This window comes from Coloeus monedula (assembly GCF_965178545.1).
Source record: "Coloeus monedula genome assembly, chromosome: 6".
Taxonomy (NCBI): domain Eukaryota; kingdom Metazoa; phylum Chordata; class Aves; order Passeriformes; family Corvidae; genus Coloeus; species Coloeus monedula.
In genome coordinates this window covers 29265620-29287450 of record NC_138786.1, presented here as the reverse complement: position 1 = coordinate 29287450, position 21831 = coordinate 29265620, and the positions used below count along the sequence as shown (strand labels likewise).

Below are 21831 nucleotides of genomic sequence, written 5' to 3'. Positions count from 1 at the left end.
AAAGTTGCAATTTCCAGAGTTTTTAAATTTTAAAATCTACTTTCTTTAGAGACAGAGTAAGACCACTTCTGAGGACCTTTAAATTATCCCATCATAAATATAATAGGTTAAAATTAATGAATTTTGGTTTCATTATGTGTCCACATCATCCTAGCAAGTTCAAAATCCTTTGTCTCATGGCTTGGGATAGAATCTTCCAAGAGCAAATCACAATATATTCAGATAACTTTCCTTCCAGTGCCCTTGCAAATAAGTCTTTTCACTTCCCACTAACCTGTAGCCTAAACTTGTAAATCTCATGCCAGCTTTGATAGATTTTCTTACGGCTTCATTCTGGTGTATGTGTTTGGTGTTTATTTGAAACAGAGCCTTTGCAAAAATTCATGTGTGGGAGGAAAGATTATTTACTGGGCAATAAGGATGCATTTCTACTGGATGAATTACATGCATAAACTCCAAGGCTCTCCCCTGTGCTCCTTCAATTAGAGTTCCTGCCTGTGAAATTGGTTTTGGAGACAGCAGTAAATGGCTGTGGATAATGCCTTCTTCCCTTCTGTAGCTTGTCTTTCTGTAGTCCAGATGTAAATGATGCCAGTGTACTCCTTTTGTGTGTGCGTGTATCAATTTGGAATTGGTGGAAACAGTTTGCTTTGAAGAATCACAATTACGGTTGGGTAAAAAAATTACTTTATTCACATCTTCAACTTCTGCTGCATTAGGAAACATCAACTATCAAATTAGAGGGAAAATGGAAATTAAAAGCACAAATGTATTTGAAGAGCTATGCTAGTAAATAGTATCTTCAAGGTTTCTCAATCTTCAGCATTTCTCAATTTAGCTGTTTTCTTTGTTACTATCATCATATTTAAGTCAGGGAAGACGACCAGCTGAATGTCACGGAGTCTTTCAGCATTGCTAACAGGTGAATGTGCTAATAGGTGAAAAATTTCTATCCTCTCTTCGAAATGAGAGCATGTTCATTTTGTCACTTGTTTTAGAAATGAGCACATGATGTGCCCTACCCTTCTTCATGGAAGGCTTAACATAGGATGGCAGCCATGGTACCAGCCTAATTGAGAGTCAAGGTCCTGGCATTACTCAGCCAGCACTTCCCATGTGGCTCAGTGTTAGACATTCACTTGCAAGCTGCGGTGTTGTCCTCCTGGAAATAAGCAGCATTCATGTGTGTTTCACTTCAGAAAACATTTTGACATCTTCAGATTAAATCTGCAATCATCGAGGCAGTTACAATAGAAAACAGTGAGTATTTGGAACTAGACTAACTTTTGAAATTAGACTGATAATCAGGTATTCATTTGGGAATTATGGGTTCATTAAATTGTGGAAGTGAATTCAGTGCATAAGTTGCTTCATCACTTGGTATACACATAAAATTTTAATCTTTTTCCTTTTGCAGTTAAGTTACCAACTTAAGGTGGGTATCATGTACTGCAAAGCTGGGCAAAGCACTGAAGAGGAAATGTATAATAATGAATCAGCAGGTCCAGCCTTTGAGGAGTTTCTTCAGCTCCTGGGAGAGCGAGTTCGACTCAAGGGATTTGACAAGTACCGTGCTCAGCTGGATACAAAGAGTAAGACTTTTTCAGTGTTTTTTTCCCCCCTTAAGTGAACAAAATGCATGGTATGGTTGCTAACTGCCTTTTTGAAAAGAATTCTTAAAAACAAGATCTTTGCTGCAGTTGCTTAATCTAAGTGAAAGCAGAGCACGTGTGTAATTTAACTGTACTCATACGGTCTCTCAACTCAGATAATTCGATTTTTGTACTGATTTGGTATGAAATTATCACTAAAGCTACAACAAGAAACCAGTAATTGTGGAAAAATTACTGGTATTGCAAATCCATCATCAGTGTGTTGTCTTAAGACTAATCAATACAGCTGGTATATTACTTTTTTTTAATGATATGCTTATAGATGGTCTCCAAAATGCTTTGAGAACCCACCTATGTAACTTCACCTTGAAAAGTTGATCTGCTGTTTTTCTGATGTCTGTTGCATGCAGTTTTTCTTCTAGGCAGTTTTGTCTTAGTCATCCTGTCAAATGTATTCCTCCCTCTGTGCTTTTTCTTTTTTGAGTTATGGAAATTAAACTGGATTTGGCAGCTATGTTACAGCTTTATGTTATCAGCTTTAACTGTTAAACATTTTGCAACAAAATGCAGTGGTAAGATGATCTTGGGTGACCGTAACTATAAATGAAACTCCCTGCATTTGGAATCAGTCATGTGAAATACCTGTTTATCAGCTAGCACATGCTGTATTCAATTTGTAGATCTGTTTAAATTACTCAGGGAAATTTTGTCTTGTATTCCTTTTCTTTGAGTACTGGAGCTATCCAGTTCCTATGGAGATCTTTTGCCATTTTTATTTTTAGCAAAGGAAATGAAATAAGGAGTTTGATTCATGAAAGCTGAAAAGCATTAATCAGCTTTAGTGCAGCAGAAGCTGTGGTCTTGTCATGGGTCTCCTGGCACAAATAGAGTACCTTGCTGTGCTTTAATGCTCCATCATTCTGTGTATTGCCCTTAATTCCTACAGCAGTTGTGTTGCCATCTCCTCAAGCTGTTCTTGACCAGTTTGATCATCAATCTTCAGGGGGTTATAAAACCTACTTTGGTTTTAAACCTAAATTAGCACCTATTTTGCGTATTTTTAACGTTGAGCCTGCTTTTAACTTGAAATACTTCTGTTCCCTCTGTTGTAGTTCCTCCCTTGAGTGCATTTCATAGAAATATAGAATGGTTTGGGTTGGAAGGGACCTGAAAGATCATCTCATTTCAATCCCCCAGCCATGGGCAGGAACACTTTCCACTAGACCAGGTTGCTGAAAGACCCATCCAACTGGGCCTTGAACTCCCAGGGATGGAGCATCCACGGCTTCTCTGGGTGACCCGTTTCAGTGCCTCACACCTCACAGTAAATAAATTCTTCCCAATGTCTAATATAAACCTGCCCTTCTTCAGTTTAAAATCATTCCCCCTTGTCCTGTCACTACACGTCCTTGGGAAAAGTCCCTCACCAGCTCCCTTGTAGGAAATACATATAATTCTCAAGGTGAGTCTTCCTTTTGCACAGCTCTGAACTGTCATTCTATTAGTTGTAAAGATAAGCTAGGTCAAAAAGGAAATGTGTATGGAAAACAGAGAAAACATTTATTTAGCTTCTGGTTTTATATTATGACCTTGTTACTTTGAGTAGTTAGAGCAAAATCCTCTCTTCCCTTTCTTCTGGATTAGTTAAGATGTGAATTGGTGTCAGTCCATGCACACTGGTTTCTAGTACGTGTAAATGCTGTATGATTGAGTTGATTCATCTGCTCAAATATACCCAATAAAGCTGTGACTGCCTTTTAAGTACTCATTCTGCATTTTCTTCTCAACGGCAGAATTTTCCGGAGATGTTTTGAATTCCTTTTTGTTGCTTCTGAGTCGAGGAAAGAGTTTTGTCCAGCTTTGAGTTCATGTCCTATAATCTAGCACCTACTGAATGGAACCTTTAAGTTGACTGAATCTCTCCTGGTTTTGAGGCTTATCTTCTAATGAAGGGTTCTCCTCCATGTTGAGAGCTGGCACATCTTTTTCACGTTGCCCAGTAGACTCACTCAGCTCCATTCTGTATCTAAAAATACAAGAAGTCTTTATGTGAACACTTCAGTATGAGCATAGAGGACAGGAAATCCTCTAAGTGGAAACTGCTGCTTTCATGAAGGATTTCCTACATTTTCTCTTAGTCAAGTTTTACCGGCTCACATCTGTAGAACCTCATCAGCCAGAACTGCTTAGGAACTCAAGTTGTCTGAAATCTTTCAGGTTAGAGTGCCTGCAGGATTACTGAGAAAACACATCACTACATGTGAGCATGCATGTGTTCTTAATGAGTAGGTTTAGCAGTAAATGTAAACAATGGCAGCAAACATTTCTAATTGATCTTGATGGTGGTGTGTTTTCCTTTCTGCCAGTGTGCAAAGCACAGACTGGAGATGCTGAAAGAGAAGGTGCTTTGGGGGCACAACACTCAGCTCTTCAGATAGCTGCATTTGGAAACACTTAAAGCATATTCTACACTGGAAATGGGAAAAAAAGCCACTTTGTGGTAGGGGAAATGCTGAAGACCTGAGATGGTCACAAGAGCTGCATCTCAGGTGTGGGGAATACGTGAACAGCAGAATACAGCCAGGCAGTACATTTTCCGTAGCTCCCCTAAGTAACCAGTTGGTCCTTTTACCTTGGCCTTAACACAGACACCTGCAAAGGAGGGGGTTGTGTTTTTTTACTGTGACTTAGGTTTACAGGCTTTGTTGAAACAGCTAGGAAGTGAGCTTCTCCATCTTCCAGCTCTGTGCTCTTCTGTTGCTAGAGAGCCCTGTCTTGAAATAGTTCTTGCAGTCTCGCTACTCAGGAAATTTTCATGTGTAAGACTTCTGTTCCGTGGTAGCACAGCTGATTGCAAAGATGTGCTTAAATCAAATGTCTGTTCATTGACTTGTCAGAAAGGTCAGATCTATATAGACTTCTTTGCTAGTTTCTGTACCTTTGACAATACTTTGCAAGCTGTGGAAAGCAGTTGCATTATGTAAGACGTGGAAAGGTTTTTCTCTGTGTGGAGATGAGCTGATTTGTATATGTACTCAGGAAATATTCACAAAATTTTTAATTTATACAAATTTAGAAAAGTAAAGTTGTTCTAGCAAAAGGCAGTTTCAGAAGAGTTATTCTTAGAAATTTTTGGAGTTAGGGCCCTAATTGGTAAGTATCCATGACAGAGCCAATTCCTTAAAAAGAGGAATCTCATGCATCCTATTAACTGGCAGCCTATTTAAGTGTATTGGATCCTTCAAGGCTTTAGTTTTGGATCTCTGCCAGTACCACTGTGAAAAAGAGATGCTACTTTTCAAGTTTTGTTTGTTTATTTCTAGAATTACCAGAGGGGAAACAGTCTATCTCCTGGCAGCCTGCAGACTTTGGATAGGAAATAGAGCTTGAAAATGCCACCTATCCCAGAGCGACTAGGAAGCTTATGGGCATCACTTTAAAGTAATAAACATCACAGTGATCTTTCAAATTATCACTTCAGTCACTTTATTTTATAGTTGTAATGCATGTTTTATTTCCCTCCCCCTCAGTCTTGCATCTCAGTATTTTAAATTGGTAAATGGGATCAGCTTGATAATGCTAGGCCTGGTAACATGGCATGTGTGTCCAACAGAGTGGTGGTGTGGTTGATGCAGGAAATAAGGGAAGTTGATTAATATGAGTTGGGAATTCTATGATTTATCAATTTGGTAAGATTATAAACTAAGCTAATAAAGGTAGGTTTCTCTACTAGATGTTTATATACTGCATGGTTTTCTGGTTAAGACATAATAGCTTCTGGTTTTATATTCTTAAGTAGATAAAAAAATCTAGGGAATGAATGGACTTCGAATTGACATTTCATTTAGGGGTTGTCAAGAAACCCTAATGTTTGTAATAAATTAATACAGATAGATTACCTTCTTAACTTGCACTATATAACATCTTTCCAACCTTGTGGAAATAATGACAGACTTAGTCTTGGATCTGTGACTTTTGTTGGGAGACCAACAAATTTTAAGATGTTAAGTTGCTTAAGAAGCTGAAATAGGGATGGAGGGAAGTCCATCTGTATTTCTCTGCATTTGTGTTACTCATGTACTGTTGTATGTTACAAAATAAAAGATTCTGTTCTCATTTCTGTCTGAAAACAACTTTGGTATTACAGAAGTTCATCATGAATGCTTGGTGTAATCCTTGTATATGACAGAAAGAAGAGTAGTGTTGACAGTTGTTGACAAAGCAAAGGTGGAGGAGAGCAACATTAAGCTCTGAAAATATTTCTTCTCATGCTTCTTATTGTGAGCCTTACTGCAGTTTGTAGTAATGGTTGTCCTGCCTTATCAGTGTAACTTATTTTTTGTTCTCCTACAATTCCTTGCAATGTTCCTCTTTGAAACCAGGGAGTCAGATTTTCTACTGTAATGGTTTTTATATAGTTTTCCAGCACAGAGGTTAAGCTGCAGTAGAAGGAGGCTGACAAAGTCCAGTGGATTCAGTGAGGTGAATTTGTCAGCACTGTGCTGGTGGTATCAGCCACAGTTTTGAGCACTACTGGTTTTAGAAACAAACCACTTCAAATGTGAGTCTGTTAATCCTTGTGAATATAGATGACAATCACTGGAAGGACAGAAGACTAAGGTGGATTTTTAGAGATGATTAATGATGGAAAGAAAATAGGATCAGGTAACACCTCAGTTAAGTAGCCAGATCCAGTAATGGAGCAAGGCTGGGAAAGCATCGTTAATAGCTATGCCATAAACCGGTGGCCAGAGGGGATGTCTTCAGTGTAAAAAGGTGCTAATGAAGTTGTAGATCTCTCAGGCTTCTGTTAAATAGAAGGAAATTGAAGTAGATTGCAGTGCTGGCTTGCAGTTCTGATCCTGAAATGATGGATATTATTCCAGTGCACAGTCTTGGATTTTATTGCAATAGCTGTGATTCAATTTAAAGCAAACACCTGCAATTATGGTGGTGTACTTCAGGAACAGTATTCTGGACTTTTAAAAATCTGAATGGTGAGATGCACAGTCTGTAGTGGGTGTGGACTTCTGTTGGTAGCTGGATTTGAATAGGAGAGATTTAAACTGTAAAGTGCTTGGAAATAATTGGAATTATGGAACGTGTCATTTGGATTGTAGTCTGATTATTTAGTTTGCAGAATCAGTGCTGTTCTCAGAAAACTTTTTTCTGCCTAAAATTAAATCCTGCCAGCAAAGTTGGAAATTTAGCTTAAATATGTAGGTGTTCTAGCATATTTTTGCCAGAATTGCTTTGTTCTATTCCCCTAATACCTTTTGGGGCCTGCCTTTCCCTGTCTCACTTCCCTATCTCTTTGCACCTGCTCCTCCCCCTTTCCAATTATTTGTAATATTTTTGTATGCTCTATTTCTAAAAGATGATGTACAAATCAGTGTATTTACAGTTCAACAGATGAAGCTGTTATGAAGTTATGTTGATGTTTAAGTGACTTTTGGGTGCATCTGCCTCCTTGGGTGTGCACTGCAATGATCAGGCAGAGGACAGAGGCTGCTGTGAACACAGTGCAAGATGAAATGATCCCCTTTCAGCTGTCCTGCTCTTCTAATTAGCATTAAAAAGAAAAAAAACTTAGCAGTTAGCTGGTTTATCCTACTGGCAGTGCTGAGTTCTGGAAAAGAGAGCCCAGTCTCCTTGAAACATTAACTGAGAATTACTTTTTTTTTTTTTTTTTTAAATTGTAGGAATCTTTTATTTCTAATTCCCTTTTTATTCTAGATAAGTGATTTGAAAGTGCAAAATCTCTATGTGGCTATAATATAGAAAACTTTCAATTTCATTTTACAGATTATTTTGTGTTTCATTTGTGGTAAAGCTACCTCCATTTTATTATTCTGAATCTGACAGGAAACAAACTTCTCAAAATCTGGGTAAATAAACTGTATATTTATGTTACTGTAAATGCATCACAAATCTCAGATCTGTTGTCTTCTTAGTAACATGATCTCTCTGCTAATAAAAACTCCCAAGATATAGTTTATAACAGCTTTTTAAAACGCATTGTTATAAATAGCTGAGATTATATAATTTGGTAGCGTGTTTATATAACTTCAAATAGCCAGGATGCTTTTTTCTATATATAAAGCTAGTTATTTTTCAAATTGTGTTTGAAAGCAGGCTTTTTGCACTGTGGGCAGAAGTTGTATTTAATAGAATATACTCACTATTTTATCTTTAAATGTGTTACCATTTAAATTAATGGAACATTTCTCAAGGTCACTTTTTTTTAGAGTGAAAGAAAGTGAAAACAAGTTCACAATTCTCTGTAATCAAGTGTTGTTTTCAACCATCACTTTGTAAACTGAGTAATATCCCCCTCTTCTTTTTTTCTTTCTAAACTTCATAATCCTAGTTTTTATCATTTTCTCTCCACATGGAAGTCTCTCCATCCACATGTAATTATTTCTGTGGCCTGTTTCTGGATCCCTTCTCTTTCTTCTGTAACTTTTAAAATAGGGTGGCCAGAACTCAAAACAGGTGAGATTACCTTAGATTAATATACCAGCATCATAATGTCATTTTTGTGGGCTTTTTCCATCATCGGTTATAAGCATGTTGGCATCCTATTTGGGGTTTTGACTGTACCTGTCCATAAAGCAGCTGTTCTAGTGAAGGTGTTGCCTGATTTCATTATGGTTAATTTCAAGTCCTGATAATTATGCTTAAGAGAACTCATCCTGTTTTTATGGTGGGTTATAGGTCCTTTGCTGTTTAATTGTGCATGAGATCTTGGTACTCATTTTCAGTATCTGTCTGCCTTCCTTTCTGAAGTACTTTTCACATTCCTTACAGTTCAGTTTCATTCCAAGATACTGGGTGGTACTTGAAAATTATGTCGGACTTTGTTGTCACTATTTATGCTTAAGTAGGCTTTCTTCAGGGTCTTCTGGTATAAATTCCCTATTCCTAACAATTTTTTGGGGGAAAAGTGTGCAAAAGTGCACAGGCTCTCTTTATGCGACATTTTCTTTGGCAGGTGAATAAACTGAACAAGTTCTTACTTGCTGATATGTCAGCTAGGATTGAGGATGAATAAGAATTCTTGTCTTGGCTGATTTTTTTTTTAATAATAATGAAACCTATTTTTAATTTTTTTTTTAATAATGCTTTTATTTTGTCTTCTTTAACTGCAGCTGATTCAACAGGTACTCACTCTCTATACACAACATACAAGGACTATGAAATCATGTTCCATGTTTCTACGATGTTGCCATATACTCCAAACAACAAACAACAGGTAAGATGGGCTATGCCTATTTAGAAGTTTTTCCTCCTCCTCAAAAGGAGATGAACTCTTGAGTATTTATGACAACTTTTATTTGTTACTAGCAAAAAGACATTTAAGGAATCAAAAGTGGCCATCTCTGTGTCAGGGAGATGAGCAAAGTAGATGATAGTAGGTACATCATAGATTTTTCTCCATTGGACTATTTATTGGTTTTCTGTTTAATTATGCATTACTTTGATGTAAATAGTATGCAGTGATGTCATTAGCACATGTCAGAAGGACCACAGTGTACCTGATGATTTTCAGTTATTTTAAACCTTCTACAGCTAAGTCAATTGCCCTTTAGGGATTGTGTTCAGCAAATTGTAATATGCACAGAGATAATGAGTGGGTGGGCCAGTGCGCTACCCAAGAATACATGAGTCAAAATCCTTCTATCAAGATCCTTTATTTTCCCCCTTTTTTTTTTTTAACTGTGTTATACTATTTAGGCTGAACTCCTTTGTCACACTGAAGTACCTGCTGTTGTTAAACACTAATCCATATTGTTTTGTATGATGGATATGCATTTTATTCTAGAAATGATGCTTTGTACTTCTGCAAATAAAATAGAGATTTTCATTTTACAATAAAAGTTAACATAGAATTCTTTTTAGTTTGCTTTTGTACACTAAATGTTCTACTGTTTTGTAGCTTACCTTCTCTTGTACTGTAGTCTTGTATTTACTGAAAGAAGCCTACCGGGACATTATCTGTAGTGTGTCTTAAGGACAATGACAGCTATTTTCAACTTGAAATAGAACCTACCAATGGCTTGTAAAAATGTGTGAAATGGGGGATGTTTTCCTGCTTCCATGTATCACTGATTACTCTTGATACTAACAGAATTTGTTGTTTTTCCCCTTTGTGTAGCTTAAAAGTTTCCCTTTTAAATTCACCATCTATGCTACATATAAAAATGAAATTCTTATGAAAACAACCATGCCTGAAATTTATTAACTAATTTATTAACTAATTCTCGTACTTGTTATATAAATCCTCAGTTGTTCAATTTTCAGCTTGAAGTATCACTTGGGGAAAGAAATTGAGCAATAGTAGTTTATAATATTGAGAAGTAAATAATTGGAAATTTATGTAAAGTCTGTGTTTTAACCTATGGGGTTTTTTTTCCATTTTCTTTTTTTTTCCCCATTAAAGCTTCTGAGAAAACGACATATTGGAAATGATATTGTGACAATAGTTTTCCAGGAGCCTGGAGCACAACCATTCAGCCCAAAGAACATTCGATCCCACTTCCAGCACGTCTTTGTCATCGTGAGAGTGCACAGTCCCTGCACTGACAGTGTTTGTTACAGGTAACTGTTGCTGGATTTGCTGAAAACGTGGAATTGGAGTGCAAAGGCAGCTGGCATTCTTCTCTGAAATTCTCAGTAGGGAAACGTAGTGTGAAAGATGAGGGGCAGGGAGGTTTTGAGTCGTGCATTTCAAACACTTTTAGTAAGTAAATAGGCACATACAGACATGTAAATGAAACACGCCCAGTGAGGAGACTGCTGCTGTCAGATGTGAGCGCACACACGTGCATATCAAGCACTTGGAAATTATTTTAAAATTGCCTTCTCACTTCCTTTTCTTCATTAAGAATATGCTAGAAGAATATTTTTACATTGAAAGAAATAGAACAAAGGAAAAAAAACACTCCAGTTTTTGCTCAATTAATTTGGTTATCTGAGCTTATGCTCCATTTTTGAAATTAAGACAGTTAAAAAGTGTGACTTAGCCTTTCAGGAAGAAGCTAAGCTCTCTGAAATATCTTCATGTCTTATGTCAGTCCAACACAGAAATGACAGAGGATTGTGCAGGAAAAAATCAAGTCTTAATGTGACTTTAAAGTCAATATGATTAAAATAGAAAATGGTAATTGATAGTAACATATAATAAAGAGTTGCAAGAGGAGATTCCTACTAGTAGAATTTTTAAACTAAGTTGCAAGCATATAGAAATAATGTTTTTGAGTTACACTTCTTTTTACTATCAGTGAAAGTTCTTACCTTTGTTATATAGTGAACTCTTAAGGTATTTTCATTTTTTAATGTTGACTGATCTCAGAAAACTTCTATAAAGCCTTTTAACTTAAGATATGAAATGTCAGAGCAGTGGATTTAGAGCATGTATCTTGAAATGAGGTAGCCTTAGAATTAACTTGTTTTTACTGAAATACAAATATTCACGTAAGTATTTTATTAAGGCAAGTGCTTATTTAGAGAAAAATCTAAGACTGCAGTGTCTGAGTTGGTGTATTCATTGTTTTTCAAGTACATATAGAAGGTTTAAAGGCTTTTCTCTCCTCAAAAGTTTTTGGTAAAGTTCACAGAGCATTTCTGAAATTGATGCTGAGCTTTGTACATGTATTAACTCTCCTGGACTAGGAATGTTTGTGTTGATACTCATTTTCAGGCAGCTTATTGAAATATTCAACTGTTGCATAATTTATGTGAACACAGCTTGTTCTTAAACTCTTAGACATATGTTTCAGGCCTTATCCTTATCCCCAAAAATGATTTTGAAGCAAAGGGAAAGTATGAAATGCATCCACAAGGGCTGCAGATGCATTTTACACTTGAATTACATATTAAAACATAGATCTGCTTCGGTCTGTTACTTTAAGTAATATGACTGCATATATTTCTTCCTTTTAAAAGGCATGGGAAAGATTTATACTTGCTAAACTGTAATAAATTTAAGTATCTGAGTGTTCTGTTTTTGACCTTCAGACTCCTGAATCACCTCATTTTTCAAGTGTTTACAACTACAAGGGCTGGAACCTCACTGGTTACTTAATAGTAATTTTGGCTTTAGTGTTGGTACAGGCTCAAATTTTAAGGGGAGGGGAAACAAGTAGGAAGAATAGTTGGGAGAATGTCAGTGTTCATTTTGATACACAAGACCACCAGAACATCGTATGTTCTCTGTACTAAGATTGAAATATTTTTCCTTTTCTGTCCTCTCAGTGCAAACCCTTGATTTAAATTTGTAGAATTCTATTATGAAAAGTTTTTCTAGGAAACTTTTCAAAGTAAGTTTGACCTCTTTTTCACTGAATTATTTGGAACAGTTTCATGGATTCATAATTCTAGACAAAACAGGAAACCATATAGCATAAAAACGTACTGGAATTTATGTTTAAAAACTACATAAAAGGAATAAAATCAAGCACTGTCTTGGCCAGTGATTCTCCCTCCCAGCTAAGATAAACAATATTTCAAAAGTCTGGCATCTCTGAGCATTGCTCACTTTCTGAAAACTTCTCTAGCATGTGTTAAAGATTGAATTCTTATCCCTGTGATCCATGACATTGAAAACTGAACCAAACAAAATCTTACTGGTCGTTTCTGGTCGGTTTTCATTGCATCCAGTAATTGTGTTTAACACTTAGGTTTCCATTTCTTAGTAACAGACCCTTCAGGACCACTAAAGATGAGTCAGATAGTTGCTTCATGAGCACCCCCTGTTGCATACTTTGAGATATACTGGCATGTATTTGGAGGAAATATGACAGTAATGGCATCTTTCAATATCAGTTGCTAGAATATATAATAATTAAAAAATCAAGCAAACAAACAAACAAAAAAAAAAAGGAAAAAATGCCCCAAGCAACTCAGAACAGCAAAAGCAAAACAAACGAACAAAACACCCTACCACTCAAAACCAGAAGATATGGTTATAGATTGAGTGACTTAATTTTTATTTCTGGTGTTCCTATATGCCCCCCTCAAAAGATTTACTCTGAAATCTCAGTTAGTGATTTTTTGGGGGAATTTCTCTGATTATGTTTAAGAATTCAGATAAAATCAAAACGTGAAAATTATACCAGCCGGTGTTCTAAGTGAAACACCACATACTTTTCTAATGTGATCAAGTTTTATCCTAGGCTTCTTTACTTCCATTACCATGGTATTTTGGCCAAAGTTAGTTAATGCTTTCTCAGATCTAGTTACGGATATGTGGTAAATTCTGTTTGAACTGTTGGAACATTTCTTGTCACAAAACTGTTGAAGTAGAGTTGTCAGTCTCTTAGGACAGGTTGCCAAGTGAATGATACTGGATTGGAATGTCAAATCTTCAGTGGTTCCAAACAACTCTCATCTGATCTATATTAAAAGAGAATTGGCAATTGAGAATAGCTAAGCTGGCCCCTGTTGCCTAAGGCAGTCTTATTCTTGGTCCATCACTTGGTACAGAAACTAAAAGGAAGCGTTGAAAAAGAAAGTATCTGTTTCTGCTGTGTATCTGAACTTTTCAGGAGTTTATTTCTGGTATTTTTGGAGTAGTCTTCTGTCAAGGGTATGCAATATCAGCTAGTGAGGTTTTTCAGTCCAGAAATGTAAAACTTAAACAGTAGTGGGATGTATACATGCATTCAGACACCAGATGATTTTCACAGCAGAACTGGCCTTGTGAGATGACTTCATTGCCTTTATCTTTTTAATGTGTTCATTTAAACTCTATTTCTAGTCTTGATCATACACTTGGCATTACTTTCAGATGAGCCTTTCAGCATTAAGTAGCTAAATTCTAAGCTAGCCTTTTAAATAGTGTGAGTTAGAAAGTTTCTTTTTATACCAAAACCAAACAAAATTCAGAACTGCCATACATGAGGGATTACTTTATAAAAAAAAAAAAACCCTACAGTTTTGTATTTGAAGCTCTTTTTAAGCTGTGGTACTGGGAACGACTCAAAAATGCATATATGCAAAAAAGTGGCCTTCTGTTTCTACAGCAAGGGGGGCATAGTCTCCACTCTGTCAACATTAATATGTAAATTTAGGCATATTGCTGAGAAAAAAAAAGAGAAAATTTGAGGGAATGTATTGTCTGTAAACAAAAACTGCTGAATTTGCCTAGAGTGAAACACTGTGTTTCTTCCTTATTCTTTTATTTCATTTAGTGTTGCTGTGACAAGATCCAGAGATGTACCATCCTTTGGCCCACCTATTCCAAAAGGTGTGACATTTCCTAAATCAAATGTGTTCAGGGACTTCTTACTAGCCAAAGTCATCAATGCAGAGAATGCTGCTCATAAATCAGAAAAGTTCCGTGCGATGGCCACCAGGACCCGGCAAGAGTACTTGAAAGACTTGGCAGAGAAGAATGTCACCAACACACCCATTGACCCTTCCGGCAAGTTCCCCTTCATCTCGCTTGCTTCAAAAAAGAAGGAAAAGTCCAAGCCTTATCCAGGAGCAGAGATCTATAGTTCTGGTGCTATTGTCTGGAGTGTCCATGCAAAAGACTACAGCAAGGGTATGGAAATAGACTGTCTTCTAGGCATCTCTAATGAGTTTGTAGTCCTCATTGAACAGGACACAAAAAGCGTGGTGTTCAATTGCTCCTGTCGAGATGTGATAGGGTGGACTTCAACGGACACAAATATCAAAATATTCTATGAGAGAGGTGAATGTGTTTCTTTGGAGAGCTTCATCAGCAACATTGATGACATCAAAGAGATCGTCAAGAGGCTGGAGGTTAGAATGTGTTCTCTTGTTTGGTTCCCCTTCTTTGCTCTCTCCTCTCACCCCTTGGCCAAGTTAAACTTCAATTCAAATAATGCCTGGGATTCCTAAAACCGTTTCAATTGTTTATAATGAAATTTATAAGGACTTCCCTGCTTTTATTTCTTGAACTTCAATATTGCTTTCACTTTTATCAGATATCAGCCAGCCTCAGCTGGTTGTGTGTGTGAAAAATGTATTAATACATTAAAAAGACCAGGTCCTTCAGATGCATAAGTTGCTCCCACACAACAAATACAGAAGTGTCATGTTATTTCTTCTTGTTTTCCTTCCCTTTCTCTGTTTTATAGGCTTGCTGTATCTTGTTTCAAATGAATGTGCAATATCTTTGAGACTGACTTATTATGTTGCCAGCAGGGTGCAGTCCCAATCCCCACCGCAACCTTCAGATATTCTCTGAATGCGTGTGATAAACTAAAATTGCAGTGAATCATGGTATCTCCCTATAAAACATCTGTCCGTGCTCATTTTATATTCAATTAAGTTATGAAAGAATGCGCTACGTTTCACTGTTTTTTCCTGTAATATCACCACTGTAGTTGTGTAACAACCAGAGAAAAAGGAAATCTAGGCCCTATTAAATTGCTCTTGATGGTATTCATGCTCATGGTACGTGGAAGACTTAGCCAGTTTACTGTGCTTAGTAGCTGCATGCTACCACATTCAGACTGAAAAGTAATTTTGCAGTTTCCTGAAACAGCCAGAAATGGAGAATGGTTTTTGGTTACTAAAGTGTAAAAGACAGAGATGCTTGTGTAACTTCATGTGTTTTTCTGTTGTGTGCTGCCATGTGTCTTCTAAAATTCCTGTGGTTGCAGTAAAAATTCCAAGGCAGAACTTGAGTAACCAGATTCTACTGAAAATATTGGTTTGAGCAACAAGACCTATTTCAGCTGATTATGTACCTAGGACTGCAGTATATATCCCTTGATCATGTCCCACCATTATCCTTGGGAGTTGGTTGATTGTTCAAAAATGGAGCCCCATAACCTCTCTTAGCCCTGGAGGTGTCTCAATACATTAAATGCTGTCTTCATTCCAATTCCCAGCTTGTGACCAAGGGCTGTGAAACAGTGGAGATGACTCTGCGCAGGAATGGCCTGGGCCAGCTGGGTTTCCACGTGAACTACGAGGGCATTGTGGCAGACGTGGAGCCCTACGGCTACGCGTGGCAGGCAGGGCTGCGCCAGGGCAGCCGCCTGGTGGAGATCTGCAAGGTGGCCGTGGCCACCCTGAGCCACGAGCAAATGATTGATCTGCTCAGGACATCGGTCACAGTGAAGGTCGTCATTGTCCCTCCATATGAGGATTGCACACCACGCAGGTATTGTGCAGTAGCTCTGAAATTGTATCTTGTTTTGTGGGAAGAACCATCACAGAGTGTTAGCCTCTAAAAAAACATGGTATAATTATGATACAGCATCCAGTATTTTCAGGTTGGAAGAGGAGAGCAGGAAAAACTGCCCATATTCAGTCTCCATGCCCCCCAGATATTCATTGAATACCAAAATATAATGTGTGAAGAAGTTCATGTAACCATGGAATTTAACATGGAATTCAAACAACTTTTTGGTCATAACTGTGTGGTTAGGATGCATCAAAATTGATCGTACACGTTCCTGCCTGCTTTCCCATTTGTTGGTAGTTTATAATGCCTGTGGATATAATTCTTGGAAGCTAGGAATAGACTTACATGCTTCTATTTTCACAATAAGTAACGCTGTAAATGATAAGGGTTTATCAAAGGTATGGATCTGGCTGGAGAAATTGCTGCAAATGGTAATTCTTCTTTACTCCAGAAATCCTGTTGCATCTCTCTCACTTCCCCTCTGTATTAAACCTGAAGCTCATGTAGTGCTGTTTTTATAGTTTAAAAATGTTGCTTGATCAGAAATAAGCAGTAATGTGTGTTTTTTTTCTTAAACTGGACATTAAGTCCCTCCATCTTTCCTGAATTCACACTAAAGCTTTTATAATTTTTATGAACTCAGCGTTGTCTGTAGCCTTCAGCCACATCACCAAGTTTAATCCCCACATTCCTGACATTCTGTATTCGTATCCTAGAAATGCTGCTATATGATTAAAATTGAATGATGTTTAATAGAACAAATTTGCCTGTAGGCTAGCTGAAGGCTTCTGATAGGTTTGCCAAGAAGCAAGTACAGTTACTAAAATTCAGAGGGTTCCTTGGAATGAGAAATCGAGAGAGCATTTTGCACTGCTGTTTTTTAATCAGTCAATACCTTTGTAGGGGTATATGCTAAATCTTTGCATATTTAAAACTGGAGCTGAACTTTAACACATTTATTATACTGATACGAAATCATGTTTCTGAGAAAAGACCTGGTACTTGTATAAGAGAAAAATCTGTGTTTGTTTTTGCTGTAAGCAACATGAACTCCTTTTGTAAATGCTAGGAAAAGAGGAGCAGAGAGAAAAGGAGTTTTATTTGTCCTTTAGTTGTCAGTGGAAAATTGAATACATGTCAGGGATTAAAATGAGCAGTGGCATAAGGTCACTCATGAGGTATTTGGAAAGCTTTTGTGCAGTATTTAGCAGCCCGAGCAAATGGAAAGTTTAGCTGCAATCATCGTGAAAGGATTAGAGCAGAAAAATCAGTGTGGAAAGCACAGATCCTATTATTTCTGAACTAAATTAAGTACAGCCAAAACCAGGCTTACTTTTAGCGTATCCAAACCCATAACAGTAAGAGAAATGACTGCACTTTTTGAAATACTGTACTCAGTATCAGAGTTTTGTTGTTGCCTTGTGGTGAGCAAATGTTCATGGTGGGTTATTGCTAGTTATAAAATTCCATAAAGCAACTCTTGATCCCCCCATTTGCTCTAACCAGAATCATAAAGGTTCAAGAACTGTGTCTTGAATTTGTAGCTATCCTACATCTATTACTAGAGACTATAGTTAAATATTTGCACAAAGCAGTTTTTCTTTTGGCAGTCAAGTTTTCTGCAGTTGAAGTCCTTTTGTTGTGTCCTCTGGACGTCACTGAGTATTTCTACTACAGTAACTTCTGCAGACCTTAACTAAAATGAAGATCTGTTTTGCTTGGAATACTACATTCCTATGGGAAGCAGTCCCTATTCTAAGAAATTGATTGGCATGAAGTTGGAGGAAGATCAGGGTGCAGTTAGATAAGCTGACTTGGCAACAGGCACATGTACAAGGTCAGTAGGAGATGCAAAAATATATCCAAAGACCCCAATTCATGTTCTCATGCCCTACGCAGAGGAAGGCCTTGTTACGGTTAAATCTCTACTAAACCATGGTTATTAAAACACTGCCACTGAACTCATTTAGTGGACTGATTGCTGACCGTGAAGCTAAGGACACAGCATCAAGACGAAATTGTGCACTCCTGCTTGTTAAACTGTAATTACATTGGGGGTAAAAAAGGAGAAACCCAAACTAAGTACATAAACACTAGGGAAAGAACAGCAGAGAATAAAATACGAAGAGAAAAGAAAAAATGAAGGCTATCAATATTGTAGTTCAGTCATGAGTGGCTTTATTTCCTGATCATCCTTGTCTACCGTGCAGTGGATCACATCAGAGTGGCCTGGGAGACTTTCAGATGAACTACATGTGCTTCAGAAGCTCACCTTGTGCCTTCCAACTGATGATTTAATTTAGACATCAAGACTAGAAGGTAGACCAAAGTAAAACCACAAAATGAGTATATTGTGGGCAGCAAGACCTCAGCACTGACTGTTTCACTTTGTCTGTTCCTATTAGACTCCACAACTTGCTTATGTCAGTGTAGCCAGATAACAAGTTCTGTCTTGATTTTTGTTTTTGCAGGGAAGAGATACTGATATTTCTCACCCCAGTGGTGTAATTGCTTAGAGGAAGAGCTTTGGGTTCAAAGTTTTGCACTGATTTTTTATTTTCCTTTGCTTTAGAGAATGATGTATGTTGATAAAGTAATCATGATTAAAAATATTCACTTAGTATTCACTCAGAGATATATACATTTGTCAAGAGAAATACCAAAATTATCCTTTCTGAAACTGAACATAACATCTTGTTTCCAAATACGTCATTGTACGCAGAAGTTTGCCTTGCTTCTTATGTAGACTGCATTAGCTTATGTCCTGTTCTAGTCCAATCTTTATGCTGTGTTATTCCCCAGAAAGCAATGGGCAGCTTTTGGGTTTGGCAACTACAGTTTCTAGCAAGTCTTTTCACAATGTGCAGATTTATCAACCAAGGCACTCCAAAGCCAAAGATGTTTGAAAGTTATGTATAGTTAGTACCTTATTTCATGTGACTCTTGTCTTTTAATGTCTGTGCATCAGAAAGGTATGTCTCAAAAAGACCAAACATTTCAGGTCTTATTTGTCTGGGTGCAGGTAAGTTCTAAAGCCCATGGTTTTTTAAATTAAGAAGGGGAGATACCCTTCTAAGATATCTTTTTAGCTTTTATAGCCCAGTAATTAGATGAAGAGTATCAACTTGACCAGCTGGAATGCTGCAATGGATGGCTATAAACTCTTCTGAAGGGATAGACAAGGAGAGGCATTGGGTTACGAAGTGTTTGATTGTCTAGGGCTTAATGATGGTGACAACAGGGTTGTTAGCGGGTAAGAATCAGGGGCAAGGCCAACAAGGCAGATTCCATGGTAGTCTGTTGTGGATCACTCTCCAGGACGAAGAGACAGACTCTCACCATCACCAGTCCTTTTTCTTGCATGGGCCTTCTAAAATTTGTTAAATACATGTTTCTAAAAAGAAAAATCTCATACTTTCATATAATTGATTCAGCTTCTGTCTTCAGATTTCTCTTATTGTGAACAGGATATATTTTTTAAATTTTTTTTATAGCTGCATATTAAATTTCTTCATTTCCAGGAGTTCTTCAGAAAACTACCGTATGCCAGTGATGGAGTACAAAGTGAATGAAGGAATGTCATATGAATTCAAATTTCCCTTCAGAAATAATAATAAATGGCAGAGAAATGCGAGCAAAGGACAGGGACCTCATGTGGCTCAAGTACCATCTCAAATCCAAAGTCCAGTACCATCTAGGATTAGCTCTGGAAAAGGAGAAGGAAAAATGCCACCCACAGAACGAGCCAACATTCCCCGAAGCATCTCTAGTGACGGGCGCCCGTTGGAGAGCCGGAGGTATGTGTCTTCTTCACAAATGGCTTTTCATTGCTGCTCTGAATCTTGCCTGGAAAAATACACAGGAGTTTTGTCTAAGTATCTGAAGACTGCTTTTAATCATGGCTTTCATTAGGCAAAAGACAGCATGACTATGAGTGAAACAATAGCCAAAAGGAAATACCTTTCCTGGCATGATTAACCACAGAACGAAGTATTCTGGGATGCTTCCCTGTGTTGGATGGTATTCTGAAACTGCTGTATTGTTATTTAAGTTTTAAATGAGTTACAGTCAAAGTTTTAGAGCTAAATGTTCATGAACAACTGCATTTTGAAAAAGTAAATCAAAAATTTATCTTGTTCATAGGCTTGGTGGAATCGCCTAAAGCACCCAAGGCAGAAATAGTATCCGACACAGTTTTTAGCAGGAGAATTCTGACTAGTACAGAAAGCAAATTTATCTGATTAGGAAGTGCTTAGACATTTTAGGCTAGAGGAGAAATTGTTCTAAGGGTGGTTTGGGGTTTTTTGTTATTTTGAGTTCTTTAAACAGGAACATGATTATTAAGATAAAAGTATCAGGTCCACCACATCACAGTATTTTCATTCTTTCTTGGAAAAATATTTGATAGCGTTTGAATGAACACTCATTTTTTTGATTATTTATACAAATCTGTCTCTGCATCTGCAATGAGATCTGTGGAGGGGAACAAGTTAATAGCTTGTATTTCTTATTTTGGACAATTCCTTAGGGGAAAAAAAGCTTTAGATAGTTTCTGATCATCTTTATGTGGATGAAAAATATGAAGCAGTGGTAATAAGATGCATATTGTAGAAAATGTAAAAGAGTTCTAATGAAACAACTTAAAATCTTTTTCACGTCCTGAAGAACTGGGGATGAAAAAACATGTTCAAAGATGGTACAGCCAAGACCAAGAAACCACCAAGGTGAAATTGAAACTCCTGTGTTGGATTCCTTGTTTAAAATTACAATGGTTGCTAAGGACTTAATTTTCTTACTTTCTTTTGCTTAAATATATACTTAAAAAGCTCCCATCTGTGGGAGTTGGAAAAAAAATTCACAACACTGAAGGTACTAATAATTTCACAGACAACCTGACTAGATTATCTGTTAAAACAAGTTGCAGAAGCCAGTGAAATGCTGGACTTGGCTCTCTGATGATATATTTAGACCAACATAAAAATTGCATCAGGCCGTATCTGCCTGTTAGAGCTGAAGACAGGCAGATGCTGAACTGGAAGGAATAGCAGCTGAGCTGATGGGGTTTTCTGCTCTCTCCAGTGCTGTACAATCTCCTTATGTCATTCAGAAGGCATAGTAATACCTGGGAAAAGCTTAAGGCAGTGACAGAGCATCAGATTCTGTTGAGTTGCTGGTTTTTTCAGACACTTCCATCTCATCATGGTATTAACCAGAGAGCTTAGGTGGAGTCTCAGGTTGGCTGGTGTCGAAGAGCGAGCCTTTGGCTGTCCGGAGAGAGGGGTATTAACAACTATGTGTTCCTTGTGTGTTAAGTGGTATGCAGGCATCACACACCTAAGGCATTCAAGATTTATCCAGTCTCTAGAGGCTTCGAGAGGGGTGTTATGACCTGATAAATGTTTGCAAAGTGAAAGTTACATATTCTTAGTCAGTATTTGTTTTCAAAAAGTGAAACTTTGACTTTTCATTTTCTTCATTTTCAGGGCATGTAGCTGGTTTTTTTTTTTCTTCTCTAAGCATTCTTTTAGTGTTCTTTTTATTATTCTTCATAAAGGGTTCTTCTATTGGACCTTTCATCCTTAAAAGTATAATATCAAAGTAGCTTTTAAATTTCACTGGGAATTTTTCCAGATGCCTGAAAAATGTCTTTTCTCATCTTTCTGGTCTGCTAAACATGTTAGTCTTGGGTGAATCAAGTTTAAATATATCATTAGTTGCATAAGGTTAATTGTGGAAATGCTCACATCTTTTTACCGGCTAGGCTCGTAGTTCAGTGCCTTAGAAAGCCTCGGGCACCCTAGAGAGGTAGCACGGGCAATCCAGCATTTCAGTAGCTCTGAAAGCGGCAAATGGTAGCTGCAAAGCTGATACCACCAGCAGAAACAAAGAGGGAGAAATATAGCCTTCGGTTTGCCGAATTCCTGCAATTAGAAGAAGCTTTCAAACAGAGACAGACACACAGATGCTCGCAGAAGGATTGCAAAGCCAAAGAGGGTGGGCCCACTAATGGGTCCTTCTTTTATTTGGAGAAGGGGAAAGGGGAGGATTGGG

General features: G+C 37.4%; 1 protein-coding gene across 3 annotated transcripts in view; it reads left to right on the top strand.

Moving 5' to 3' along the window:
- SIPA1L1 (signal induced proliferation associated 1 like 1) overlaps positions 1–21831 on the top strand; it is a 206724-nt gene that overhangs the window by 148898 nt on the left and 35995 nt on the right. For all 3 annotated transcript variants that reach the window (XM_082283512.1, XM_082283513.1, XM_082283511.1), the window contains 6 exons: positions 1418–1592; positions 8765–8868; positions 10057–10214; positions 13808–14384; positions 15482–15756; positions 19302–19577. In XM_082283512.1, the coding sequence (XP_082139638.1) occupies positions 1418–1592; positions 8765–8868; positions 10057–10214; positions 13808–14384; positions 15482–15756; positions 19302–19577 (1565 nt within the window). The remainder of the gene's footprint in view (positions 1–1417; positions 1593–8764; positions 8869–10056; positions 10215–13807; positions 14385–15481; positions 15757–19301; positions 19578–21831) is intronic.